The sequence below is a fragment of the Heptranchias perlo genome, chromosome 2 (assembly GCF_035084215.1).
Source record: "Heptranchias perlo isolate sHepPer1 chromosome 2, sHepPer1.hap1, whole genome shotgun sequence".
NCBI classification, from domain to species: domain Eukaryota; kingdom Metazoa; phylum Chordata; class Chondrichthyes; order Hexanchiformes; family Hexanchidae; genus Heptranchias; species Heptranchias perlo.
Window position 1 is genome coordinate 70,444,157 of NC_090326.1, and position 24,671 is coordinate 70,468,827.

Here is a 24,671-nt window from a genome sequence, read left to right on the forward strand (position 1 = left end):
TGTATCTTGTAGTTTTTTTTAAATGTGGTTTACTTTCAAATTGCACCATCATAGGATTTTGTGTAAATGGACGAACAAAATCAGAAGAGTTGTGCCAGGAAGGTCAGATGACAGATGAGTCAGACCGTCTGTAGCTGACATTATGCCAACAAGCATATCTATAGATCCAGGCACACTACTTGGCAATGGCCAAGGGAACTGCCTCCACAGAATCTGGGTCAGCAGAAAGACATTTTGCAGAGTTGTACCATCTGCTACAAAGACACTGCAGCTAACGTTCATCAAAGGGGCAGCGCTATCAACAGAGTCCTTCCTCAGCTTTTCTAGACTGGGCTCTTTTGAGGCCAGCACAGGCATTATTTGCAATGTCAACCAATTTGCTGCACAGATCTATCAAACAAGTGACTGATGACTTGTTTGGCAGGCCCACACTTTCTTTCTCTTTCCCAGTGAGTACCATCAGAAGCATTACACAGCTGTCCATTACACCACACTGCTAGAATTCACAAAGTACATGGGGATCATTCATAGCATCCACATGGCCATCCAGTCAGCAGTTTAATGCATCTCAACTGGATCCACAACTTGCTCTTGTTCACCTGTGCACTGTGACTTGCCCATTGGTGACCCTTCAGGTTCACTATCTGCATCCCACAGGGTGTATAGTTGTGCTGTTGCTTGCAAATATTGGTGTGGCTTGTTGGGGTATCACTGCCAGTGCTGGTGGATTGCTCTTCCCAGTCCTACAATGACTGAAAAGGAAAATATGCAGGAATGCTGGCAACAATCGAAACCCTCAAACTGAGTTTGCATTGTAAGTTATTGTGGGAGTGATATATGTGTGGCTGTGTGTGAGAGAGAAGACAAAGCATAACTACTGCAGGATAGTACCAGCTCCGGCTTCATCTTCCCCACTCCCTCAATGTGCTCATAGGCAAAGATGTCTAGGGTGACCTTCTCAAAGGGAGTGAAGGGTCTGTAATTTCTGATCCCCCCCCCTCCAGTTCGACTCTGTTCCATATATTATACATTATCTTGTCTTGCAAGCAGAGAACTTGGCTTGAGATATAAGTTCAAGGAGCACACACAGCGACAGACATGTGCTCGACCTGCAGTCCATTCAGTAATTGAATATGATTCATGAAACTAGGGTTTTTGAAAGGATTTGCTATGTGAAGCCCCTTTAAGATTCCTGTATGAATCCCATATTGCTGAATGACCATGCTTACTGAGAATTCAAAGGACTGTAAAGTTGCATGAAAGTTTTTCAGGGGTGTGCAGTACAAGGGTAACAGGTTCTGAGCAAGCGTTTTGTGTTATGTGCACTTGGGGCAAATACTTGATATAGGAAGCTGTTGGACAGCATTGCCTTGGTACTTTTCCTCAGGTCTTCCATCTTCTGCCACAATTGCAGCCTCTGGGTGTTGCAGAGAGCAATCACCCTGTCCGCTATTTCCTGCCAGGCATTTCAGATGATTCTTCTCTGGGGAGGGTGCCCTTGAGTGGCAACCTCCTTTACCTCACTGTATGCGTCAATACCTCAAAAACCTCATTGATAAATGTGCCCATGCACTTTGAAGAACCATTCATCATGTGAATCTTCAAACCCCTGCTCCTCGGTTCATATGAAATAGAATTTAATTCAGAGGATTTATTGATTTGAATTTCGATACGTTTCTTTTATTTTTTAAAAAATCAATGTATTTTATTTGTAGGTCATGAGGGAAAAATTTAGATAAAACCATTTTTTCCTACTTGCTCACCACTCCATTCAGCACTACTTGAAAAAATTCAACTTTCAGTGCGCTGACTTAGTCCACTGGTGTAAACTGAAAAGAAAGACTTGCATTTATATAACGCCCATCATCCCAAAGCGCTTTACTGCCAATGAAGTACTTTAAAGTGCAGTCACTGTTGTAATGTAGGAAACGCAGCTGCCAATTTGCTCACAAACAGCAATGTGATAATGACCAGATACTCTGTTTTAGTGATGTTGATTGCAGGATAAATATTAGTCAGGACACCGGAAACTACTGCCCTGCTCTTCTTCGAAATAGTGCCATGGGATCTTCTACGTCCACCTGAGAGGGCAGACAGGGCCTCGGTTTAATGTCTCATCCAAAAGGCGGTACCTCCAACAGTGCAGCACCCCATCAGTGCTGTACTGGAGTGTTAGCACTGTGAGAGAACCTTCACCACACGGACTGCAGCGATTCAAGAAGGCAGCTCAACACCACCTTCTGAAGGGCAATTAAGGATGGGCAATAAATACTGGCCTTGCCAGCGACGCCCACATCTCATGAACGAATACAAAAAAACCTAGATTTTGTACTCAGGTTTCTGGAGTGGGACTTGAAACTACAACCTTTTAACTCAGAGGCAAGAGTGCTATCACTGAGCCATGGCTAACACCTTCTAGGCCCTTCTTGCAGTATGATGTATAGCCATAACAAAGCACACCAGAAAACTATTCAGAATGAATTCTGCACTACACCAATTATTTGCTTAATTAATGTTTTTATTCCATTAGTTTTTAATGATGATGTATCATCATTGAAATTTATAAATCAACGTAAATACTGTCTGAATGTTTGTTATGCCCAGATTATCTTTTTCTGTAATTTGCATTAAAATTACCACTTAATGGCAAATCATCTCTTTATTTATTCCAACAAATACAACTAATTGTAATTCTTGTTACTTTATTTGGGAGTGATTCAGGCCAGTGTAACAAACATGTCAATTATATAAGGACAAAAGCACTTTCCATGTCCTCAGGATGTCGCAAGTATTTCACAGCCAATGAAATTCTTTTGATCAGCAGTCACTGCTGTAATTTAGGGAAACATGACAGCCAATTTGCACATGACAATGTCCCACAAATAATAATGAGATAAATGGCCACATAAACATTTTTAGTGATGTTAGTTGAGGCATAAATGTTGGCCATTACATTGGGAGAACTCCTGCTCATCTTTGAATAGTGCATTAGGATCTTCTACATCAACCTGAGAGGTCATAAGGGGCCTCGGTTTAATGTGTCATTCAAAAGATAGCACCTCTAACAGTGCAGCACTCTCTCATTACTGCATTGAAGTGTCTGCCTAGAATATGTGCTCAAGTCTCTGGAATAGGGCATGAACCCCCAACCTTCTGAGAGGCAAACGTGCTACCACTGAACCAAAACTGCCACCTTTGTGGTACTAAGAGGGGTGGATTTACTCCCTAGTATAGAAAGGCTTTTAGTCCAAACTACTCCTATGTGAAGTTCTCCAACAAGCCAAATGGTCTCTCAGACCATGGTGCCGTATAGCTTGCAGCACACTGTAAATGTCCATTAGGTGTGTATGCAAGAGGCAACAAAAAAAAGCTCAGAGGTACCGTCATGGAAACACCACTGGACATTCAAGGACAGATGGTTTTACAAAATCTAGAGGTGAAAAGTTACACAACTTTTAGTTACACAAAAATAGTGGCCCACGGTTCCTGCATGGTCTTCCTGAGCAGAATCTATTCAATTGATATAGTATTAACTCCCTTTAGAGTGCTGGATACAGTGTTTGTTGTACTTTATTCCGAGAGTTTAGTTTCTCATGTCATTGTTGAAATAGAGTGAGGGCACGGCATATTGTTTACAGCAGGCACTGTGATGGCAATCTTACAAATTTTAAATATATTTTATATCCTGTCACTGAACCCTGAAAATATTCTAAATGTACTATAATCTGAATACTTTTAGGCTAAGCTAACACCAACTGCTGGGCTCGGTAAAAAAAAAAGCAGCTGCTACTATTTGGGAAAGTATCATGCAGGCTTTCCATCCTGCAAGCTCAGTGGTAGTCTATCAAAAAAAATTTGGTTTGCAATTTTTCCCATCTATTTTTTTCTTTTCCCACCATCCTCCTGCAATCATGCAATCCCCTCTCGCAGGGACCAGCTGCCACATCTGCTGTGTCTTTGTGAACACCGCCAGTACTCCCTTGGGTTCTGCTTTAGTTTTATGGGTTCGTCTCTGCACTCACTCTTTTTGGCTCAGCACGTTAACTCTGTTCAGAACTGTGCCCGGATGATCTAACATGATCGATCACTTGGGAATCCAAGAAAAATTAAGGTGGCAAGGTCATTGCGCACTGGGTTTTAAGATGGGACCGCTGGCCCAGAGCCCATACTGGGTCCCCCTCAGGACTGTTTGTTTTGTCATTTTAAGTAAGAATATCCCATGCAAAGGAATTGCAAAAATTCACATTGTAGCACAGTGTTGTATAATGGAAGTACTGAAAATAATTGGAGATGGGTCAGAACAATGGTCAGAACATTGAATACAGGAGTTGGGATGTCTTGTTGAAGTTGTGCAAGACATTAGTAAGGCCACACTTGGAATACTGTGTACAGTTCTGGTCACCCTATTATAGAAATGATATTATTAAACTAGAAAGAGTGCAGAAAAGATTTACTAGGATGCTACCGGGACTTGATGGTTTGACTTACAGGGAGAGGTTAGATAGACTGGGACTTTTTTCCCTGGAGAGTAGGAGGTTAAGGGGTGATCTTATAGAAGTCTATAAAATAATGAGAGGCACAGATAAGGTAGATAGTCAAAATCTTTTCCCAAAGGTAGGGGAGTCTTTAACGAGGGGACATAGATTTAAGGTGAGAGGGGAGAGATACAAAAGGGTCCAGAGGGGCAATTTTTTCACTCAAAGGGTGGTGAGTGTCTGGAACGAGCTGCCAGAGGCAGTAGTAGAGGCGGGTACAATTTTGTCTTTTAAAAAGCATTTGGACAGTTACATGGGTAAGATGGGTATAGAGGGACTAGCTTAGTGGTATAAACTGGGCGACATGGACATGTTGGGCCGAAGGGCCTGTTTCCATGTTGTAACTTCTATGATTCTATGATTCTATGGCCCTTCAACTACAGACATCATGACGAAAGGTCTTCGACCTGAAACGTTAACTCTGTTTCTTTCTCCACAGATGCTGCCTGACTTGCTGAGCTTCTCCAGCATTTTCTGTTTTTATTTCAGACAACATGCTACTTTGTGTTGCGAATTGGGTTTGCACATTTATGTTAAAGTTTTTAAATCTTAAATCTTATCACACCAAGTCACAATGAGGTCATCAAATTAATGTCACATGATCAGCTACAGCCATCCCTTCTTAAATACTTGATCATATTGAGGCCACCCATGGACCACTCTCAGACATCAGGAAGAATTTTTTCACACAAAGAGTAGTGGAAATCTGGAACTCACTCCCCCCAAAAGGCTGTGAATTCTGGGTCAATTGAAATTTTCAAGATTGAGATTGATTGATTTTTTGTTAGTTAAGGGTTATCAAGGAATATGGAACAAAGTCGGGTACGTGGAGTTGAGGTACAGATCAGCCATAATCTAATTGAATGGCGGATCAAGATTGAGGGGCTGAATGGCCTCCTCCTGTTCTTATGTTCCTATCCCAGCAGAAACATACACCATGGGAAACACACAGGCCTGGGAGCTGTCATCTGTCTGCCCTCTCTGTCAGAGAATAATGAGAGCCATTTGGAGGAGGAAAAAACAAACACTAAAAAAAACATGCACAGCTACTACATTAAAATTTCAGGCCTTTATAGTTGTCTTATATGTATAATTTATTGCTCTCCTCCTAAAAACAATCCCGATCTGTCACATTTTCCATTGCCTCCTCAGAAAGAACTTCCTATGTTCTTGGTAATTTTTAAAGAGCAACACCAGTGTTCGCTGACAGTCCCTTCAAGAGCAAAACTAAACTCAGTTGCACACATGAGGCTATTTTGTTAAATTTGTATACTTATTTAGTTTTGGCAAAGATTCTCAGGATAGTGGTAATAATTGCATTGCCAGCTAACCAGGCTGTCTTTCCAAGAACGGACCTGGTGAGCTGTTATTGCTCAACTGCATGTGCCTCAAATTAATAAATTACAAGAGTTCCAGAGCAGCACTCCTCTTAATTCCCACAACAATGGGACCACAACCTGGGTTTCTTATAAAGGGATAAAGAGAAGACAGCCAAACAAACAGTATAACACAGGCACAAGCTCCACTAGGTGGCACTAAATTAAATGATTCTGTTGTAGTAATCGGTACCTCTGCAACATATGCACGATGCAGTTTAAGACTGGAGAAACATGGGCCTGTAAATTGCTCCAAGCGGCCAACATGCAGCGGTCGTCACTCATTAGATTTAAATTCACCCACTAAGTTACCATGTTCTTTTTGGCGGCAACTTCCTTGAACTGTGAGTTCAAATAACATCAGTGTCCTTTCCTGGGCCATGTGAGTGGATCGCTAAAGCCCCTCAACCAATCAGCTTGAAGCAAGCCACGCTGTGAGAACCGGGAAGTGCAGTTCATTCACAAATCACGCAAACTAAAAACCTGGTGAGCCCGATAAGGTATTATAAAATGACAGAGAAAGCGAAATAAAGAGAGGGTAAGATCAAAAGACTCAGAAAAAAGAGGCAGAAAGAAAAAGTTTTTTAAAAAGTTAATTTTAAAAAAAATTCTTAAAACTTTTTTTTAAATGTCCAAAAACTTATTAAAATCAGGAGCAATGATTTTAAAAGTTAATTTTTAGTGCCAGAGAGTTTGTTTGGCAGTCATTAAGACTTACCACGCTGTTAAAACTTAGTTTAGGCTTTAAAAACTGAGCCTGTTTTGTGGCGAGATTAGTTAGTTGCCAGCTGGGCAGGACAGCAAGTTGGCGCTGGTCCATTGATTCCATTGATTGCAGTCAGCGATATCCCTTTAAGGCAAAGCTGTCAGATCGCCGGCGAACCAGGAAGAGCAAGTTCTGGATTTCTGCGTTTGACTGTGTGTGTTGCTCTTTGATTTTGCCATTAATAATGGTGAGCGCTGTTGAATGTTTTCACCATTATTTTGAAAGCAATTTCTGGCCCATAAATAATTTTTAAAAATAGACATACAAACCAGATGGCCCCAGATTCGATTCCTGGTCATCAAGGATGGCAGTATGGAGGCTATAATTGCCTTTGGTGCCTCTAGGCTTATGGAAGGGAAATATCAGCCAGGGTTCCTGCTCCTGGTCATTCCTATTGACTTGTATTGGGAAGTAGATACGGCGGATGTCATGTGAGACCAGGACTGGGTGTAGTTGTGATGCTTCATGGTCAAACACCCCACAGACATTAATATACAGAGAAAATTGGAGTATTGTTTGAAACTTTGATAAAGAAAGATGGTATTAACTGTTTACTTTAAGGATATCTTTGTGATCGACTGGGAACCAGTTTGAAGTTTGTTCAAACATACTTCACTTAGGACTCTTAACAGTCACCAGAGTTGAGTCTTCTGTGCTATCTCCCCTGGGCTGGGCTCAAACCCAAGGCCCTAAAGCAAGGATGGCATTGGATCCCCTTGCACTTGTACTGCTACAAAACTGTATTCAATGCTGATGTAAAACATTCTTCAGTATTAATCTAAGATGAAATAAAGTAACTGTTAGGTCCTTTTCTCTCCATGCGAAATACTGACTTAATTTTCAACTACGAAGGACATTTTATAATGCTGATTATTTGGGGATTTAGAAATATTTAAAAGGCATTCTTCATGAAATAGCATTTGGGAAACTTTTGTCATTTGCTCATGAACACACATGCAGCACCATAAATGATGTTGAAAGCCAGCATTGCCTCATATGCGTGTGATGTCATTTTGCTTTAAGAGCCACGTGGCTCTTCTGGTTCTTCTCCCTCTCCTTAAACAAGACTTTTCCAAGTAAAGTTTCCTGAAGACAGTCCCTTTAATTTTTCCATACGAGGAAGGTCAATTAAGGCCAAAGGCAATGTTGATTTCATTCTTTGCAAATCTGCATCCCTCAGGATGATCAGAATTGGAGAGGATTACAAATATGCATAATAGCTGTTCCAGGCAAACATGGAAGAGTGTTGCAACTTACTTTATTTTTGCTACCAAAGGATAATCCTTCTGCAGGATACAGTTTACTTTCAAGAAGGTCTGATGCACCTGATCTGCTGGTCCTGTCTCCCTCCCTCCCTCCATTATCAAGCAGAGTGACAGATGCTAGTGATGGTTATCATGGTTGTTAGAGAACCTGGAAAAGGGAACCAGTCTGCTGGTGGGTGAGTATGCACAGCCACAGCTCTGTGACGGGTTTTGATTTGGGATTGTTGGTGATAGATTTCCCAAAATTAGCAGTTTGATCAACAGACTAATTATTAGTATGCTGAATCAGCTGCCTTTCCTTAATTTTGTATTTATCATAACAAATATGTTAACATCCCCATTGCCAGTCTGTGGAGGAAAAAAAGATGAAGAATATATAATAGTCTCTTAACACTGACCTTACAATCTCTTTTCTTTCAGAACTTCAGTCTTATAAAACAACTCACCTCTCCTTCTCTGGGCCACGGCCTTCCATTTTGTGTATATTTGCTTTGATTCTGTCTTTTCTTCTGCCCTCCATCAGCGAATTTGCACAGCAAAGGCTCACTGGGGGCTGCAAAGGCAAACAGCCAAGGCCACATTAGCAACAGAGAAGTGATTATATCAGCAGAAGTACTTTTTTTGTGTTGCTGAATTCTTTTGAAGTACAGCTTGTTAAAACAGATACTCTGAGCCCCTTCACATTAGGTGCCAACAGCCGTTCTTGCGGCTCGAACTTCAAAACATTGCTGAGGAGTAGAAGAACTTAAATTATTCCACGCCCGTGACTGACAAATTCCTGCAAATATTAAAAAAGATAAGGTGTCCCAAAGGGCAGATGAGGGTTACCCACCTGTGTTTCTGGATAAAACCCTAATCTGTTGGTGCTTCCAGATATACAGCATGAAAAATACACCAAATGTCTTTGAGCAATGCCGCATCCCACAAATTGTGCTGCACCTTTACAACTGGAATATTCTGAGTTCAAGTTTATTCAGCTATTTGTAGGAAGGCAGTTAATTCTGCTTTTTTTGTTCACTACACTGAATATAGTTGGCACAAGAGGATAAATGACAGCTTATATTTTATAAAATAGCTTTACATTCACAAATCCAGAAGAACAAGCCATTTTGGATCTGGTAATGGGCAACGAAACAGGATTAAATAATTATCTCAAAGTAAAGGATCCCTTGGGAAGCATGATAGAATTTCACTTCCAGTTTGAGAGCGAGGATCTTGGGTCTGAAACTACTGTATTATACTTAAATAAGGGCAATTATAAAGGAATGAGGGCGGAATTGGCTAAAGTGGACTGGGTAAACAGATTAGATGGTAGGATGGTGGATAAGCAGTGGCAAACATTTAAGAAGATATTTCATGACTCACAACAAAAATATATCCCTGTGAGGAGGAAAGACTCCACAAAAAGGGTGAACCAACCATGGTGAACGAAGGAAGTCAAGGATGGTATCAGGTTAAAAGAAAAAGCGTACAAGATTACTGGTAAGCCCGAAGATTGGGAAAACTTTAAAAACCAGCTAAGGATGACTAAAAGAATAATAAAGAGGGAGAAAATAAATTATGAGAGTAAACTAGCAAGAAATATAAAAACTGACAGTAAAAGCTTCTACAAGAATATAAAAAAGAAGAGGGCAGCAGCAATGTCCGCACATGGATACAGTGCAGGAAGCGCTTCAATGACCTAATTAGGTCAGCCAAAGTGAGTACACTTACTCATTCTCCGACACTCCGTCTTCCACATCACTGCCTCCACCCCACAATTCCTTCTGCACTGCCAACACTACTCTATCACATCACTCCTCACACCCACTCAAAGCTTATCCTCAACTTACTTACACTTACTCACCTCCCCAGTATTCATCCCACCACTACCACTCAACCCAATCCTCATACAACGTCATGGCTCTGTCTCATACTCACCCTCTGATGCATCTCTTTCACGGTTAGCCTCACCCAAACCAATGCATTCAGTGGTTGGCCACGTCACCATCCCTCACTCACGACTCTCTACTTTCTCCCCTTGTAGGAGAAGAGAGCCCAGAATGCACGGGAGAGAGCGAAGACCGGAGTGGGGCCGCAACATCTGGTCGTCCTCACAGACGCGGAGCAGGAGGCTCTGGAAATGAGCCACACCCCCGAGTGCCTGTCCGTCGGGGACGCCGAGACTTCCACCCGACAAATGGCTGGTGACAGAACTTTAACATTCAGCACTCACAATAGCAAATGATGTTAACATGCCTTGCCATCTTCAGCACCTCAACATCTGTCATCATGCTTAATATTGCCTTCTGTTCTCTAACAGAGCCTTCAGCGACTGCCGTGATGGCGGAGGGCAATTCCTCAGAGGATCTGCCGGCCTCTGAGGGGGCACCGTCGCATCTGAGTGAGCCATCCACCAGCGCAGATACACACACCTCAGTGGGTCCCCGTCCTCACTTAGTTGGGGTCGCACATGGTGATTCACCACACACGTGAGCACGAGCAGACACTGGTGGCAGGGGCAGCTGTGGAGAGTCCGCGTTGGTGGGAGCACTCTTCTCCAGGCTCTGCTCAGCTGGATAGAGATGCTGAACCCTGGGGGCCATCATTGAAAAGGAGAATGATCGAGGGGTAGCAGCACATTTGCGAGGTGCAAAATTCAATTAATTAAATAAAATCTGGAATTAAAATATCAGTATCAGTAATGGTGGCTATGAAACTACCGGATTGTCGAAAAACCCATCTGGGACACTAATGTCCTTTAGGGAAGGAAACCTGCCGTCCTTACCCGGTCTGGCCTATATGTGACTCCAGACCCACAGCAATGTGGTTGATTCTTAATTGCCCTCTGAAATGGCCAAGCAAGCCACACAGTTGTAAAATCTCGCTAAAAAAAGTCACAATAAGAATAAAACCGGAAGGACCACCCGGCATCGGACCACTAGGCACCGGACACGACAAAGGCAAACCAAGCCCAGTCGACCCTGCAAAGTCCTCCTCACTAACATCTGGGGTCTTGTGCCAAAATTGGGAGAACTGTCCCACAGACTAGTCAAGCAACAGCCTGACATAGCCATACTCACAGAATCATACCTTTCAGCCAACGTCCCAGACACTTCCATCACCATCCCTGGGTATGTCCTGTCCTACCGGCAGGACAGACCCACCAGAGGTGGCGGTACAGTGATATACAGTCAGGAGGGAGTGGCCCTGGGAGTCCTCAACATTGACTCTGGACCTCAGGAAATCTCATGGCATCAGGTCAAACATGGGCAAGGAAACCTCCTGCTGATTACCACCTACCGCCCTCCCTCAGCTGATGAATCAGTCCTCCTCCATGTTGAACACCACTTGGAGGAAGCACTGAGGGTAGCAAGGGCACAAAATGTACTCTGGGTGGGGGACTTCAATGTCCATCACCAAGAGTGGCTCGGTGGCACCACTACTGACCGAGCTGGTCGAGTCCTGAAGGACATAGCTGCTAGACTGGGCCTGCGGCAGGTGGTGAGAGAACCAACACGAGGGAAAAACTTACTTGACCTCGTCCTCACCAATCTACCTGTCGCAGATGCATCTGTCCATGACAGTATTGGTAGGAGTGACCACCGCACAGTCCTCGTGGAGATGAAGTCACGTCTTCGCACTGAGGACACTATCCAACGTGTTGTTTGGGACTACCACCGTGCTAAATGGGATAGATTCAGAACAGATCGAGCAGCTCAAAACTGGGCATCCATGAGGCACTGTGGGCCATCAGCAGCAGCAGAATTATATTCCAGCACAACCTGTAACCTCATGGCTCGGCATATTCCTCACTCTACCATTACCAACAAGCCAGGGGATCAACCCTGGTTCAATGAGGAGTGTAGAAGAGCGTGCCAGGAGCAGCACCAGGCGTACCTAAAAATGAGGTGCCAACCTGGTGAAGCTACAACTCAGGACTACATGCATGCTAAACAGCGGAAGCAATTCCACAACCAACGGATCAGATCAAAGCTCTGCAGGCCTGCCACATCCAATTGTGAATGGTGGTGGACAATTAAACAACTAACAGGAGGAGGAGGCTCTATAAACATCCCCATCCTCAACGATGGCAGAGTCCAGCACGTGAGTGCAAAAGACAAGGCTGAAGCATTTGCAACCATCTTCAGCCAGAAGTGCCGAGTGGATGATCCAACTCGACCACTTCCCGATATCCCCACAATCACAGAAGCCAGTCTTCAGCCAATTCGATTCACTCCACGTGATATCAAGAAACGGCTGAGTGCACTGGATACAGCAAAGGCTATGGGCTCCGACAACATCCCGGCTGTAGTGCTGAAGACTTGTGCTCCAGAACTAGCTGCGCCTCTAGCCAAGCTGTTCCAGTACAGCTACAACACTGGCATCTACCCGACAATGTGGAAAATTGCCCAGGTATGTCCTGTCCACAAAAAGCAGGACAAATCCAATCCGGCCAATTACTGCCGCATCAGTCTACTCTCAATCATCAGCAAAGTGATGGAAGGTGTCGTCGACAGTGCTATCAAGCGGCACTTACTCACCAATAACCTGCTCACCGATGCTCAGTTTGGGTTCCGCCAGGACCACTCGGCTCCAGACCTCATTACAGCCTTGGTCCAAACATGGACAAAAGAGCTGAATTCCAGAGGTGAGGTGAGAGTGACTGCCCTTGACATCAAGGCAGCATTTGACCAAGTGTGGCAGAAAGGAGCCGTGGTAAAATTGAAGTCAATGGGAATCAGGGGGAAAACTCTCCAGTGGCTGGAGTCATACCTAGCACAAAGGAAGATGGTAGTGGTTGTTGGTGGCCAATCTTCTCAGCCCCAGGACATTGCTGCAGGAGTTCCTCAGGGCAGTGTCCTAGGCCCAACCATCTTCAGCTGCTTCATCAATGACCTTCCCTCCATCATAAGGTCAGAAATGGGGATGTTCACTGATGATTGCACAGTGTTCAGTTCCATTTGCAACCCCTCAGATAATGAAGCAGTCTGAGCCTACATGCAGCAAGACCTGGACAACATCCAGGCTTGGGCTTATAAGTGGCAAGTAACATTCGCACCAGCAAAGTGCCAGGCAATGACCATCTCCAACAAGAGAGAGTCTAACCACCTCCCCTTGACATTCAACGGCTGCATCCCGCCGGCTTTAATTGCCAGTGGAAGTCCCGCATTCGGGAGCTGCGCGCGCATCCGAATGCATCACTGGGGAATTCGGAAGTCAGCGGGTTGTAGCCGGGCTCCGAACCCGCTCCCAGATTCCGCCATTTTACGAGCCCCCCCACCCCCAACGCACCCGCTCGGCCATCTGAAAATCGGCCCCAATGTGTCTGCAAAGGGATATTGACAGGTTAAGCGATTGGGCAAAAATTTGGCAGATGGAATATAATGTGGGAAAATGTGAAGTCATCCACTTTGGGAGAAAAAATAAAAAAGCAAAATATTATTTGAATGGAGAAATACTACAAAATGCTGCAGTACAGAGGGATCTGGGTGTCCTCGTACATGAAACACAAGAAGTCAACATACAGGTGCAGCAGGTAATCCGGAAGGCCAGTGCAATATTGGCCTTTATTTCTAGGGGGATGGAGTACAAAAGCAGGGAAGTCATGCTACAACTGTACAGGGTGCTCGTGAGACCACACCCGGAGTACTGCATACAATTCTGGTGCCCTTATTTAAGGAAGGACATACTTGCATTGGAGGCAGTTCAGAGAAGGTTCACTAGGTTGATTCCGGGTATGGAAGGGTTGTCTTATGAGGAAAGATTGAACAGGTTGGGTCTATACTCATTGGAGTTTAGAAGAATGAGAGGAGATCTTATTGAAACATACAAGATTCTGAAGGGACTTGATAGGGTAGATGCTGAGAGGATGGTACCCCTCATGGGGGAATCTAAAACTAGGGGGCATAGTCTCAGAGTAAGGGCTCGCCCGTTTAAGGAAATGAGGGGGAATTTCTTCTCCCAGAGGGTCATGAATCTTTGAAATTCTTTACCCCAAAAAGCTGTGGAGGCTGAGTCATTGAATACATTCAAGGCTGAGTTCGACAAATTTTTGATCAGCAAGGGAGTCAAAGGATATGGGGAAAAGGCAGGAAAGTGGAGTTGAGCTAAAAATCAGATCAGCCATGATCTCATTAAATGGTGGAGCAGGCTCGAAGGGCCAAATGGCCTATTCCTGCTCCTATTATTATGGTCTTATGGTCTTATGGTCTAAGTAACTGGCTCTGGAATTTCCTAACATTCAGTATATACATAAAGGCAAAAGTGTTAACAATGAATATAAGCACAATTTCATGAATAGTTTATGAACTCACTTCGATGATTCGTCATCAGCTATAAACACAAGCAGCCATTTTCTACCTGTTCTACTCGCTAGCTTACAGAATTGATTGCTGAATCCCCACATTTTGCTGACCAACTTGCAAGCAAGCCAACCACCACCACTAATATCACACAATCCAGTAAAAAAGTCAAGAGCATCCCCCTTCATAAAAGTTTGTTTGCAGTCCTTCTTCCATAACACAATGACATAAGTCACATCAGAATGTATTGCTATATCTCTTGCACATCGGCCCCGATATTAACTTGGAGCCGGAAAGAGGGGGGGAGTGGAGGGGTTTGCGGATGGGAAACCTGGAAATAAGGGTTTCCCGCAGGTCCTATTGAAATCAATGGTAGGGCCTGCTTTAAAATTTTTCACAAGGTTTCCCACCCGATAGCCAGCTTGATTGACACGCTGGTTGCCTGCCAGGCAGGAAAGCAGCCGGGGAGATGTTGGCCAGGGGCTGCAGAAAACTACTGAGCTTAATTCGAATTGCTAACAAAGACGCTGACTTTTGAACTGAGGTGACCTGGAGTTCAGTCACTGGTCTGAACTGGCCAGAACCGGTTTGAATTCGTTCCGCTTCTTAGAGGGACAAAGGAGCTTTGATGAGACACCAGTCCTTATTTAGAAAAGGAGTAATGAGGTGATGCTACCTAGCCCCTTGGAACAGAGCCAATCAGGGGATGACACTGACCACTCCAGCAACTTTAAGCCAACCGGAGAAGACAGCATCATTCGAAAAGACAGGCTTGAAGTTAAAACTGAAGAATTGCAGGTTTGGTGCCAGTGTGTTTGTGAGGGAGACTCCGGAGACTAACCATTGCGGAAGTAAGGACCCTACGTCAGGGACGTAGAGACGACGTCGAGAGAGAGAGAACGAATCACCTGGCCAGCGTTATCTCTCCTTTCCGGGTAATATAATATCCTTTCTATTCCTTGACCACTGAGGGAGTGTTAGTTAGAGAAACCTAGTGGGTGTGCGTTTAAATCCTAGTTTGAGTATAAAACTGTATAACCTGCTGTAAACTGCATGTCTATATCTAACCAGACATATAAGCGGTATGTACATGATCTAACAACGTTAATAAAGCGAATTGAGAATTAAGAGAGAATTGACTCTTCTCTGTGTACTAAGCCAAAACCGTTAACCGGTGACTTCCGGTCAACAGAGCGAATGGAAGGTAAGTTGGAGTTTGGATTGGTGGGGGGGGCATCGGGAGAGATCAGGATCTTTGGGGGTTGGATGGAGGGGTTCGGGGAGAGATCACGGTCTTCAGGGTTTGGATGGGGGGGGGGGGGGGGGGGCTCTCGGACATTGGGGGGGGGCTCGGACATTGGGGGGGTCTCGGACCCCGGGGGGGGTTTCGGACAAGCAGGGGGATCTCGAACAAGTGGAGGGGATCTTGGACATCGAGGTGAAGGGTCCGAATTGGGAGTTGGGCCTGGAAGAAACACTCCTGCTATTCCTGGCACACAAGCAGTGCAACAAAGTCACTTGCCTCACGATCCGGTCCTTCTCGCCTCCTTTACACTGGTGAGATTCACGAGCCCCGGGAAACCCACGTTGGAGACGTTAAATTTAAAGATCGATGAAAATCAATTGAAAAAGACCTAATTAACGTCTCATAGGACGTTAATTGCTGCGATAACTACCCGCCCACCTGCACTAATTAGGGCCCCAACTGCGGCGAGCAGGTTACTCGCACGCATCCAAATGTGCCTCCGTTAAACTCGGAAATGGGTTCCTTGGAGCCGGGTTGCAGTCATGCTCAAAAAATCAATTATTTTAATTACCCACCTGTTCTTGGGGGTTAAAACTCCCCCATGGTGTCAGCGTGACAAAAATAATGCAGGGCTCCTTCCCCTCCCCAAAAGTTTGGTAAACATGATGCCATTTAAAACATCAAAATTAGTCCAAATGTGATTTTTTTTTTGTAGTGCAACAACTTCAGGTAATTACAGTCATTGCAATTCCGTCTTTGTTTAACTTCAATTAAACACATCCTAATATTGCATTCAGCTACTAACGTATTGGTTAGACAAAGCATGTCAAATCTTGGACTCTCTCTTATCCTGGCCATCTCTCTGGAGCTACACCTTCTGTCAGACGTGCAAAGGACAGTCTTTAAGAGGTCAAATTCACCGTGGCTGATTTTATATACAGCAATAGCATGTGTTAATTCAGCAATAATGGACAGGGTGATGGGATTATGTAAGGTATTGCAGTGCCAGTGTTCATAGGCTTGTGAAGAGCTGCAAATATGAAATTGTTGCGTTCTGGTCATAGACAGGGTAAAGTCATGCATCTGTTGACTCCATTACAAGGTTTATAACTTGGAGCCCCCAGAGAGCAAATTTTGGAAAACTGCCCCCACCCTCCATTGAACAGTTCATCTACAAGTGCCAACCCCAATGAGCAGCTTTGTGACAACTATAACCTCCCCTCCCCCCAAACTGAGCAGCCTCCTGATAATGCCCGGCCCCTTCCACTGAGCAGATTGTTGACATGGATTGAGAATTGGTTGACAGACAGGAAACAGAGAGTAGGAATAAACGGGTCTTTTTCCGGGTGGCAGGCAGTGACTAGTGAGGTACCGCAGGGATCAGTGCTTGGGCCCCAGCTATTCACAATATATATCAATGATTTGGATGAGGGAACTAAATGTAACATTTCCAAGTTTGCAGACGACACAAAGCTGGGTTGGAATGTGAGCTGTTAGGAGGATGCAAAGAGGCTCCAATGTGATTTAGACAAGTTGGGTGAGTGGGCAAGAACATGGTAGATGTAGTATAACATGGATAAATGTGAGGTTATCCACTTTGGTTGTAAAAACAGAAAGACAGATTATTATCTGAATGGTGATAGATTGGGAAAAGGGGAGGTGCAACGAGACCTGGGTGTCCTTGTACACTAGTCGCTGAAAGCAAGCATTCAGGTGCAGCAAGCAGTTAGGAAGGTAAATGGTATGTTGGCCTTCATTGCAAGAGGATTTGAGTACAGGAGCAGGGATGTCTTACTGCAGTTATACAGGGTCTTGGTGAGACCACATCTGGAGTATTGTGCGCAGTTTTGGTCTCCTTATCTGAGGAAGGATGTCCTTGCCATGGAGGGAGTGCAACAAAGGTTCACCAGACTGATTACTGGGATGGCAGGACTGACGTATGAGGAGAGATTGGGTCAACTAGGCCTATATTCACTAGAGTTTAGAAGAATAGGGTCACAGTCTCAGGATACGGGGTATGCCATTTAGAACCGAGATGAGGAGAAATTTCTTCACTCAGAGGGTGGTGAACCTATGGAATTCTCTACCACAGAAGGCTGTGGAGGCCAAGTCATTAGATGTATTCAAGAAGGAGGTAGATATATTTCTTAATGCTAAAGGGATCAAGGGATATGGGGAAAAAGCGGGAACAGGGTACTGAGTTAGACGATCAGCCATGATCATTTTGAATGGCAGAGCAGGCCTGAAGGGCCGAATGGCTTACTCTTGCTCCTATTTTCTATGTTTCTATGACAACTGCACCCCTCCCCACCATGGTCATCCTTTACATAACTGGAATCCCACTTCGTACTTTCCTCCCACCCTAATATAAATCCTCTAATAAACAGCCATTGTTTTCTTCCCTTCAACCAATTTTTTATTCATCTCCAAGATTTATCCTGAATCTCCACAGCTTTGAGCTTAACTAACAATCAATCATATGGAACTGAGTACAGTGCCTTCTGGAAGTCTAGATAAGGCTTATCACAGACCATTTGGGATGTCATTTCATGAAGGATGTCAAGAAGGCTAGTCAGTCGGGATCGTTGCCCTCTGAATACCATTGACTAATGTTCACAAAGTTTTTATTGTACAGATAGTCTTCAAGTTTACACCTGATATTTGATTCCATTATTCTACACAGGATAGAAGTAACACTAATGGGTCTGTAGTTGCCTGTGTATTATTTATCAACATTCTTGAATATGGGCACCATCTTAGCCTGTTTCTAATCTAATGGTACCTCCTCAATATCCAGTGACTTCCTTGTGATAACTGTCAATGCCTCACAAATCTCATCCCTAGTCTCCTTTACCTCTCTTTGGTAAATAACATTTATCAATGGGAATTTTTTGTGCCCCCTTAGCCTTTCCAGGACCTCTATTTCATTTGCATCTATGTCATTAGTTTTGCCTGAGTTAACGCTATTTGGGGAGGACATATTACTCATGCTTTCCTTTGTGAATACTTGAAGGAAGTAATCATTCAGAATATTTGCTATCTTGTGCCCATCCTCTGATTTGACCCTATTTGCATCTTTTACGGTTCTCACCACTTCTCTGACGACCTCCTTACTAAGAAGTTCTTATTTTTTGTGTTTGTAGCTATGCTTTTTCCTCCGTGCCTCTTTGCCCTTCTAATTATCATCTTATGATATTTCTGTAAGTTCCTATATTCCTCTTGGTGAACCCCATCCCCTTTCTCCCTGCAAGACTTGTGGAAGCCATTTTCCCTCTTTATTTCACTTTTGATGTGTTTATTAATCTACTTCAGGTCATCCCTGTTTAGTCTGAGCTTGCTGGTTATAGGTATGTATTAATCCTGCATGTTCAACATTTTATGTCTTTAAAGGTGTTTCACTTGTTCTCTACTGAAGTGTTATTGAACAAACTCCTCCAATCATGTTGCTTAGGTTGTTCCCTATAGCTCTTTTCGAATTATATATCCAGCTCCTGGTCTTTGGTGGTTCTGAATCCTGGCTCATGTTCATCATTCCTTGGTAGACTAAAGGCTTGGCCAAATATGTTGGTTTTAAGGCAGAGAGTGGGGGGTGGAGAAGCGGAGAGGTTTATAGAGAGAATTCCACGTTGTAGGGCCTATCTGGCTGAAGGCGCAGCTGACAATGATAGGCGAAGGGAGTGGGAGATGCACGAGGCCAGAGTTGGAGGAATGCAAAGTTCTTGGAGGGCTGCAGGACTGGGGAAATTTACGGATACAGGGAGGGGCAAGACCATGATGGGATTTAAACATGAGGATGATCATTTTAAATTTGATGCGTTGGGGAACCGGGAGCCAATGTAGGCCAGCAAGCACAGGGGTGCTGGGTGTGCTGGACTTGGTGCGGGATAGGATACGGGTAGCAGAGTTTTGAATGAGCTGAAGTTTATGGAGGGTGGGGGCCAGCCAGAAGATTATTGGAATAGTCGAGTTTAGAGGTGACAAAGGCATGGATAAGGATTTTGGCAGCAGCTGGGCTGAGGCAGGGACAGAAATGGGCGATACTACACAGGTTGAAGTAGCCAGTTTTTGTGATGGAGAGGATACAGGGTCAGAAACTCAGCTCAGGGTCAAATAGGAAGCCAAGGTTGCAAACAATTTGGTTCAACTTGAGACGGTGGCTGGGTAGGGGGGATGCAATCAATGGTGAGGGGTATGGAGTTTGTGGCGGGCGCTGAAGATGCGACTATAATCTCTCTGTGACTTGCAGACTGGGTCTTTGTCCAAGCTATCTTCTCTGGTGTTCTAGCTGCCTCTTCCTCTGTGAGCTTATATCCTTCTGATTTATTGGACAGTGCCTGGAATCTGACAGTTTATCTCTTGGGTAACTTTACTGGATTTCTTACCTTTTTTTGTACTGGTTTAAGCAGTAGCCAGATGATGTCACGAAAGACACCAGCAGAGCCTTTGGCTGAAGCCAGGTGGCATCCATTGAGATACGTCAAAATTAGTTGGATGAGAAGGCAGGCGCTGTCCTTGGTAGATTGATGCATTTAATATTACAAAAGGATCTGCATGCTAATTTTCTAAATGTGCATTTTTGGATAATTCTGAGCTGCAGCGAGTACAATACTGCCTGCTCTCTCAAACAGGGAATGATATACAGCAAAGTTAGAGCCTAAGTAGGAATAAGAATAAAAGATATAATTTAAATAAAAGCCATTGAACCAGTTACCTTGCAATGAATCTACAGAACATTTAATGTTGACAAAGCATGCTCAGATTAACAGTATAAATGGGGTTACTGCCGATCTGTTGCTGAAGTTATGGCTGCTAATCTGGAGAACCCCCACCTCAGGAAATTCCTGGTCAATATATACACCTTATTTGAATTCCCGCCCACCCCCAACAATGCATTTTTGTTACAGTTCTTCCGTAAGGCAACAATGCTAATAATCATAGGACATCTATTGTACAGCCAGGTAAAGCTACTGACAGCCTTAATGTCACTAGCTGGATTGTGCCAACTGTACAGCCTAAATTAAACCAGCACAAAGGCATCTGCACTAGCCACTGACATTTCTAATCTCTGTGGTGGAGGCATGATGAAGTAATTAGAAATCATATTAGCTTTCAAACTGGATTTTATCTGAGGACTCCAAATACGAAGGGTAGTATTCTGTAATCATTGTTTCAATGCACTTTGCCAGACAGATCCATTGACCTAATTGAATGAAGTCAATTGTAAAAGCTGCTGCTTCTCCTTTAATGAAGACAACCATGCCTTATACTGCCCACAACGAGAACTAATACAATGCAATAATGCAAACAACGTTGGATTATTCTCAGTCTGCACTCATGCATTTGGGCAAAAAAATTTCCTTCATAAATATATTAAAAAATTGAGGCTAGACAATCACCCAAACTCAACACAAAATTTCCAGTGTATTCTACTGGCTTCTCAATGCTGGTTAAAAGATTAGCATAAGTGTCAGTGATATGAGAAGAAAAAGTCCATTGCCTGATGTGTTCCTGTAAACTTAATCTCAGAGGGACTTTTTACGTAGCCAAAGGCTTGTGAGCTAATCAGAAGGATTACGTTCCAAGGTCTGATTTATTCATGCACTTAAAGGACCTGATTTTCTCCTCTATAAAATTCAGATTTAAAATTGAGCAAATCTCTTTGCACTCAGCTGCAATATGTATCTGTGCCCACATTTTTTATTTCAGATCTGTAAGCAGTGAATGTTATGAACAAGTCCCTTCAAATATTTAAAACAATCCCGTGTATATTTGAAGCAGTATTGGCAATTGCTCGGATACTGTACACAAAACAGAGATTTCCCAACGCTGAGAAAGGGCTGGGCTGTGGTTATTTAGTTCAACAAGAAGTATAATGCTACCTGAATTGTAACATTGCAGGGCCAGTTTTCCAAGTGCGCACTTCTGGAGGGAAGCTTTACTTGCCAGATGTGCATATCATTCCCAATATGTGTGGCAGGCAGGCACGGCTCCCTGCATGCAGTGCATACTCAGAGAAATCAGACGTACACGTCTTTCATAGTGGAGTATTGCTGAAAGTACATTTTTTTTTACAAAATGTCTGTTGACTATGGATGGAGACAAACTAATTCAGAAATGATAGAGTGTATTGCACCAATAATCAAACCATGGTTGAAAGGTGGGGCAAAATGAATGCATGCACTGAAGAATCAGGGCCACTCACACCAGTTAAAGATCGGCCACATCAACTTTGAAAAGTTAGACTGTTCAGTTAAATTACAAAGTGAGAGACTTTGCATTATGGCCATTCCTTATTTTCTGAATAGTTCGTCTTGCACTAATTTAGAATGTTTTATCTTCGTGAAGTGAGGTGTTAGCTCCTTCAATATCTGATGCATGTCCCAGCAACCCTTTAGGAAGCACCACAATCAGATTTGAAAATGTCACAAAAGCTCTATTTCATTCTGTTCACTAACATAGGATTTCAATACTTTAACAAAGTTGCCCTCCAATGTTAGGTTAGTACAAGTAAAGATCAATAATTGAATCAGCTCCTCTATGCATTCTCTTTCTTGAGAAGCCTTGTCAATAGGAATTGGATTCAATTTGAAAACTCCAAGGGGGTGAAATTGGTCAAGGCCAGTAGCACAAAATGGGTGATTGCGAATCAGTGGCCCATTTTACACCTGCAGTATTTTTATTCCATTGACTTCAATAGAAAAGAAAATCAAGCGCAGTGTAAAATGAGCCACCGATTCATTATCGCCCATTTTGTGCTACTGGCCTTGACCAATTTCACCCCCCAACCATAATAGTTCTATAATGTGGACATAGTTTCTCTGTTGCCTTAAGGATAGCACATTCTGAGGAAGGATGTTCTAATGCTGTTATAATGCAGATAAGGGTGTCATAGCACAAGCACTTGCATGATGGTGCAAGGGAGGAATGTGAAGTTATAGTGGACGTTCACAGTTATGAAGTGGGGGAGTTGTAGACCTCTGCATTTGTGCACTCAAACTAATGCAAAACCACCTCTAGTCCTGCTAAATGTTCTGCTAACCTAAAGAGCTGGTAGGACAATCACTCCTTTTAAACAGTAGTAAACAGGATACCAATGCAGGAAGTAGTCCAAATTTTATTTTAAAAAGCAAAAAACTGCACATGAAAGCTTGGTTTCATATTGGTAGCAGTATGCTATAACTGTCATTGGTGTGAGGCCTGCCTTTTACTTAACCACAGTCGGTACAAAGGAATAATATGAGACATCTCTTGGAAATTGTCTTCCTTATGTCAACATGGGCTGACATCAGCAGCATTATCCAGCACGTCTCCTGCTAAAACAATTAGCATTTCATTTCAGCGCCAACAGAGCAGTATTGATGCAGCATTACATTTCCTGGAGTTACTTTCAACACAGATAGTAAAACGCAAGTGCTAGTCTTACATAGGATAGACATAACAGATATCAATTATGTCATGAAACACTGAGAAATTAGACCTACCTGAATACCAGAAATGATTCCAATTGAGTGCATAGCATATCAGTCAGCCCATAATAATAATTATAATAATGAGTGATATTAATTGTATCAGTATCAATGTTGGCACAACACTTATAGCAATCTATGCCAGAGTGCAAATGGGTTACTTTATGATGTGTCATGGCAGTAAATGGTTTGATTTGAACATGGATTCTGATTTGAATCCATCCTGCCAACATTGGTTTTACAGTATTGAATCAGGAAGGCCTGACCACAGAAAATGGAAAGGTGAGTCAAGTTAGACCAAGAATCTGAAACAGTGGGGTAAAATTTTCATCTTCACTGGATTGTCCACCTGTTATAGAACCATTCAAATTTCACACCATATGAAATGAAAATCAAGCAGGTTCTGTAACAGGCAGGCAAATCCCTCCACCAGATTATTGCCTGTGTGGTTAAGATGAAAATTTACTTCCATGGGTCCAGCCAGACTGCCATTGTCTCATTTAGAGGAGTTCAATATAATACTAGATACAAGGAGCTCAAGTGCAAAAAACAATGCACTTTGACAATGTTGTACCCCACAGAGATCTTTTCAACCATGATTGGTAAATCTATAATCTATAATACTACAGGTGATACAAGCAACATCACACTATGCAAAATCTTAAAATGCTATGTAATTTTGAGCTGGAGCCTGAAACTAATGAGCGCATTTCAATTTACATAGTTGCCTAACTAAACAACAGCTGAACTCTGAATGAGTGGATGCTCTGTTTATTTAGTAATTGAACCTCATTCCCTTAAAGGGACACAAATCAAACTCTGCAGCTGAATAATACATTGTGCATTGCATCGTATAACACTCCTATCCTTATAAAGTAGTCTATCACCTGACTTACCATAAGCAATGCCACAGGAAATCCACTTAAATAACCATACTATAACTATTATGTTAACAACATCTAGGGTCAGATATCAAATGTGCACCAACCCTTATATTTTATCATAGTGATGCGCTGTGCAGCTTAGACACATTTGAACCTTTTATGTTGTCTAATCAGAACATCAATCAGCCCTGTTAAATAAGAGTATTTGCTCTCTGCCTTAAGAAAAGCAGATGGGTTTAATCACAGAGAAATAAATTATTTGGTCTATGGGGCTTCTAAAGTATCAGGAAACAGCATTACTTAGTTCCTAACATGCAGCTACAGGCCTCGGTTTGAAGACAGTTACTATTCATTTTTATTCATAGCATCTTTAAGCTGATGGGACATGTGAGGCTGCTCCAGTACAGAAAGCTGCATTGTTCCATTAGTAGAATCTCAGAACTAACTAAAAGTGTTTAAGATTTGCCCAATTGTGTATTTGCTTATAAATCTGATTGACAATGATCATATGACATCAATTCATCACTCTGCAATCAAAGAAATACGGTCACAAGATCAACATCATTCATATTTGGAAATAGAGGCCTACAGAAGAAACCTTCATCTCATGGGGAATGACGTATCAGGAACAAGATAAAGGTGAGCTCCTTTAATTGTAATCTTTAAAGGTTGGATTCATAAATCAATTATATAAAAAGCATTTCAAGCAGCTTGTGAGACTGTGGCAAATTAACTGGGCACAGGCTGGATAAGTCTAGGCATAGGTCCTTTCAATAGAGGCAGCACATGATACTCCAAGCGAAACAATGCTCTCCTTCAATGTGTCATCCTGCTTAGCCTGGTTAGCAG

General features: G+C 43.1%; 1 protein-coding gene across 6 annotated transcripts in view; it reads right to left on the reverse strand.

Annotated features, from left to right (window-relative positions):
• rbms3 (RNA binding motif, single stranded interacting protein) overlaps positions 1 to 24,671 on the reverse strand; it is a 1,271,925-nt gene that overhangs the window by 91,689 nt on the left and 1,155,565 nt on the right. For all 6 annotated transcript variants that reach the window (XM_068002709.1, XM_068002716.1, XM_068002698.1 and 3 more), the window contains one exon: positions 8,389 to 8,495. In XM_068002709.1, the coding sequence (XP_067858810.1) occupies positions 8,389 to 8,495 (107 nt within the window). The remainder of the gene's footprint in view (positions 1 to 8,388; positions 8,496 to 24,671) is intronic.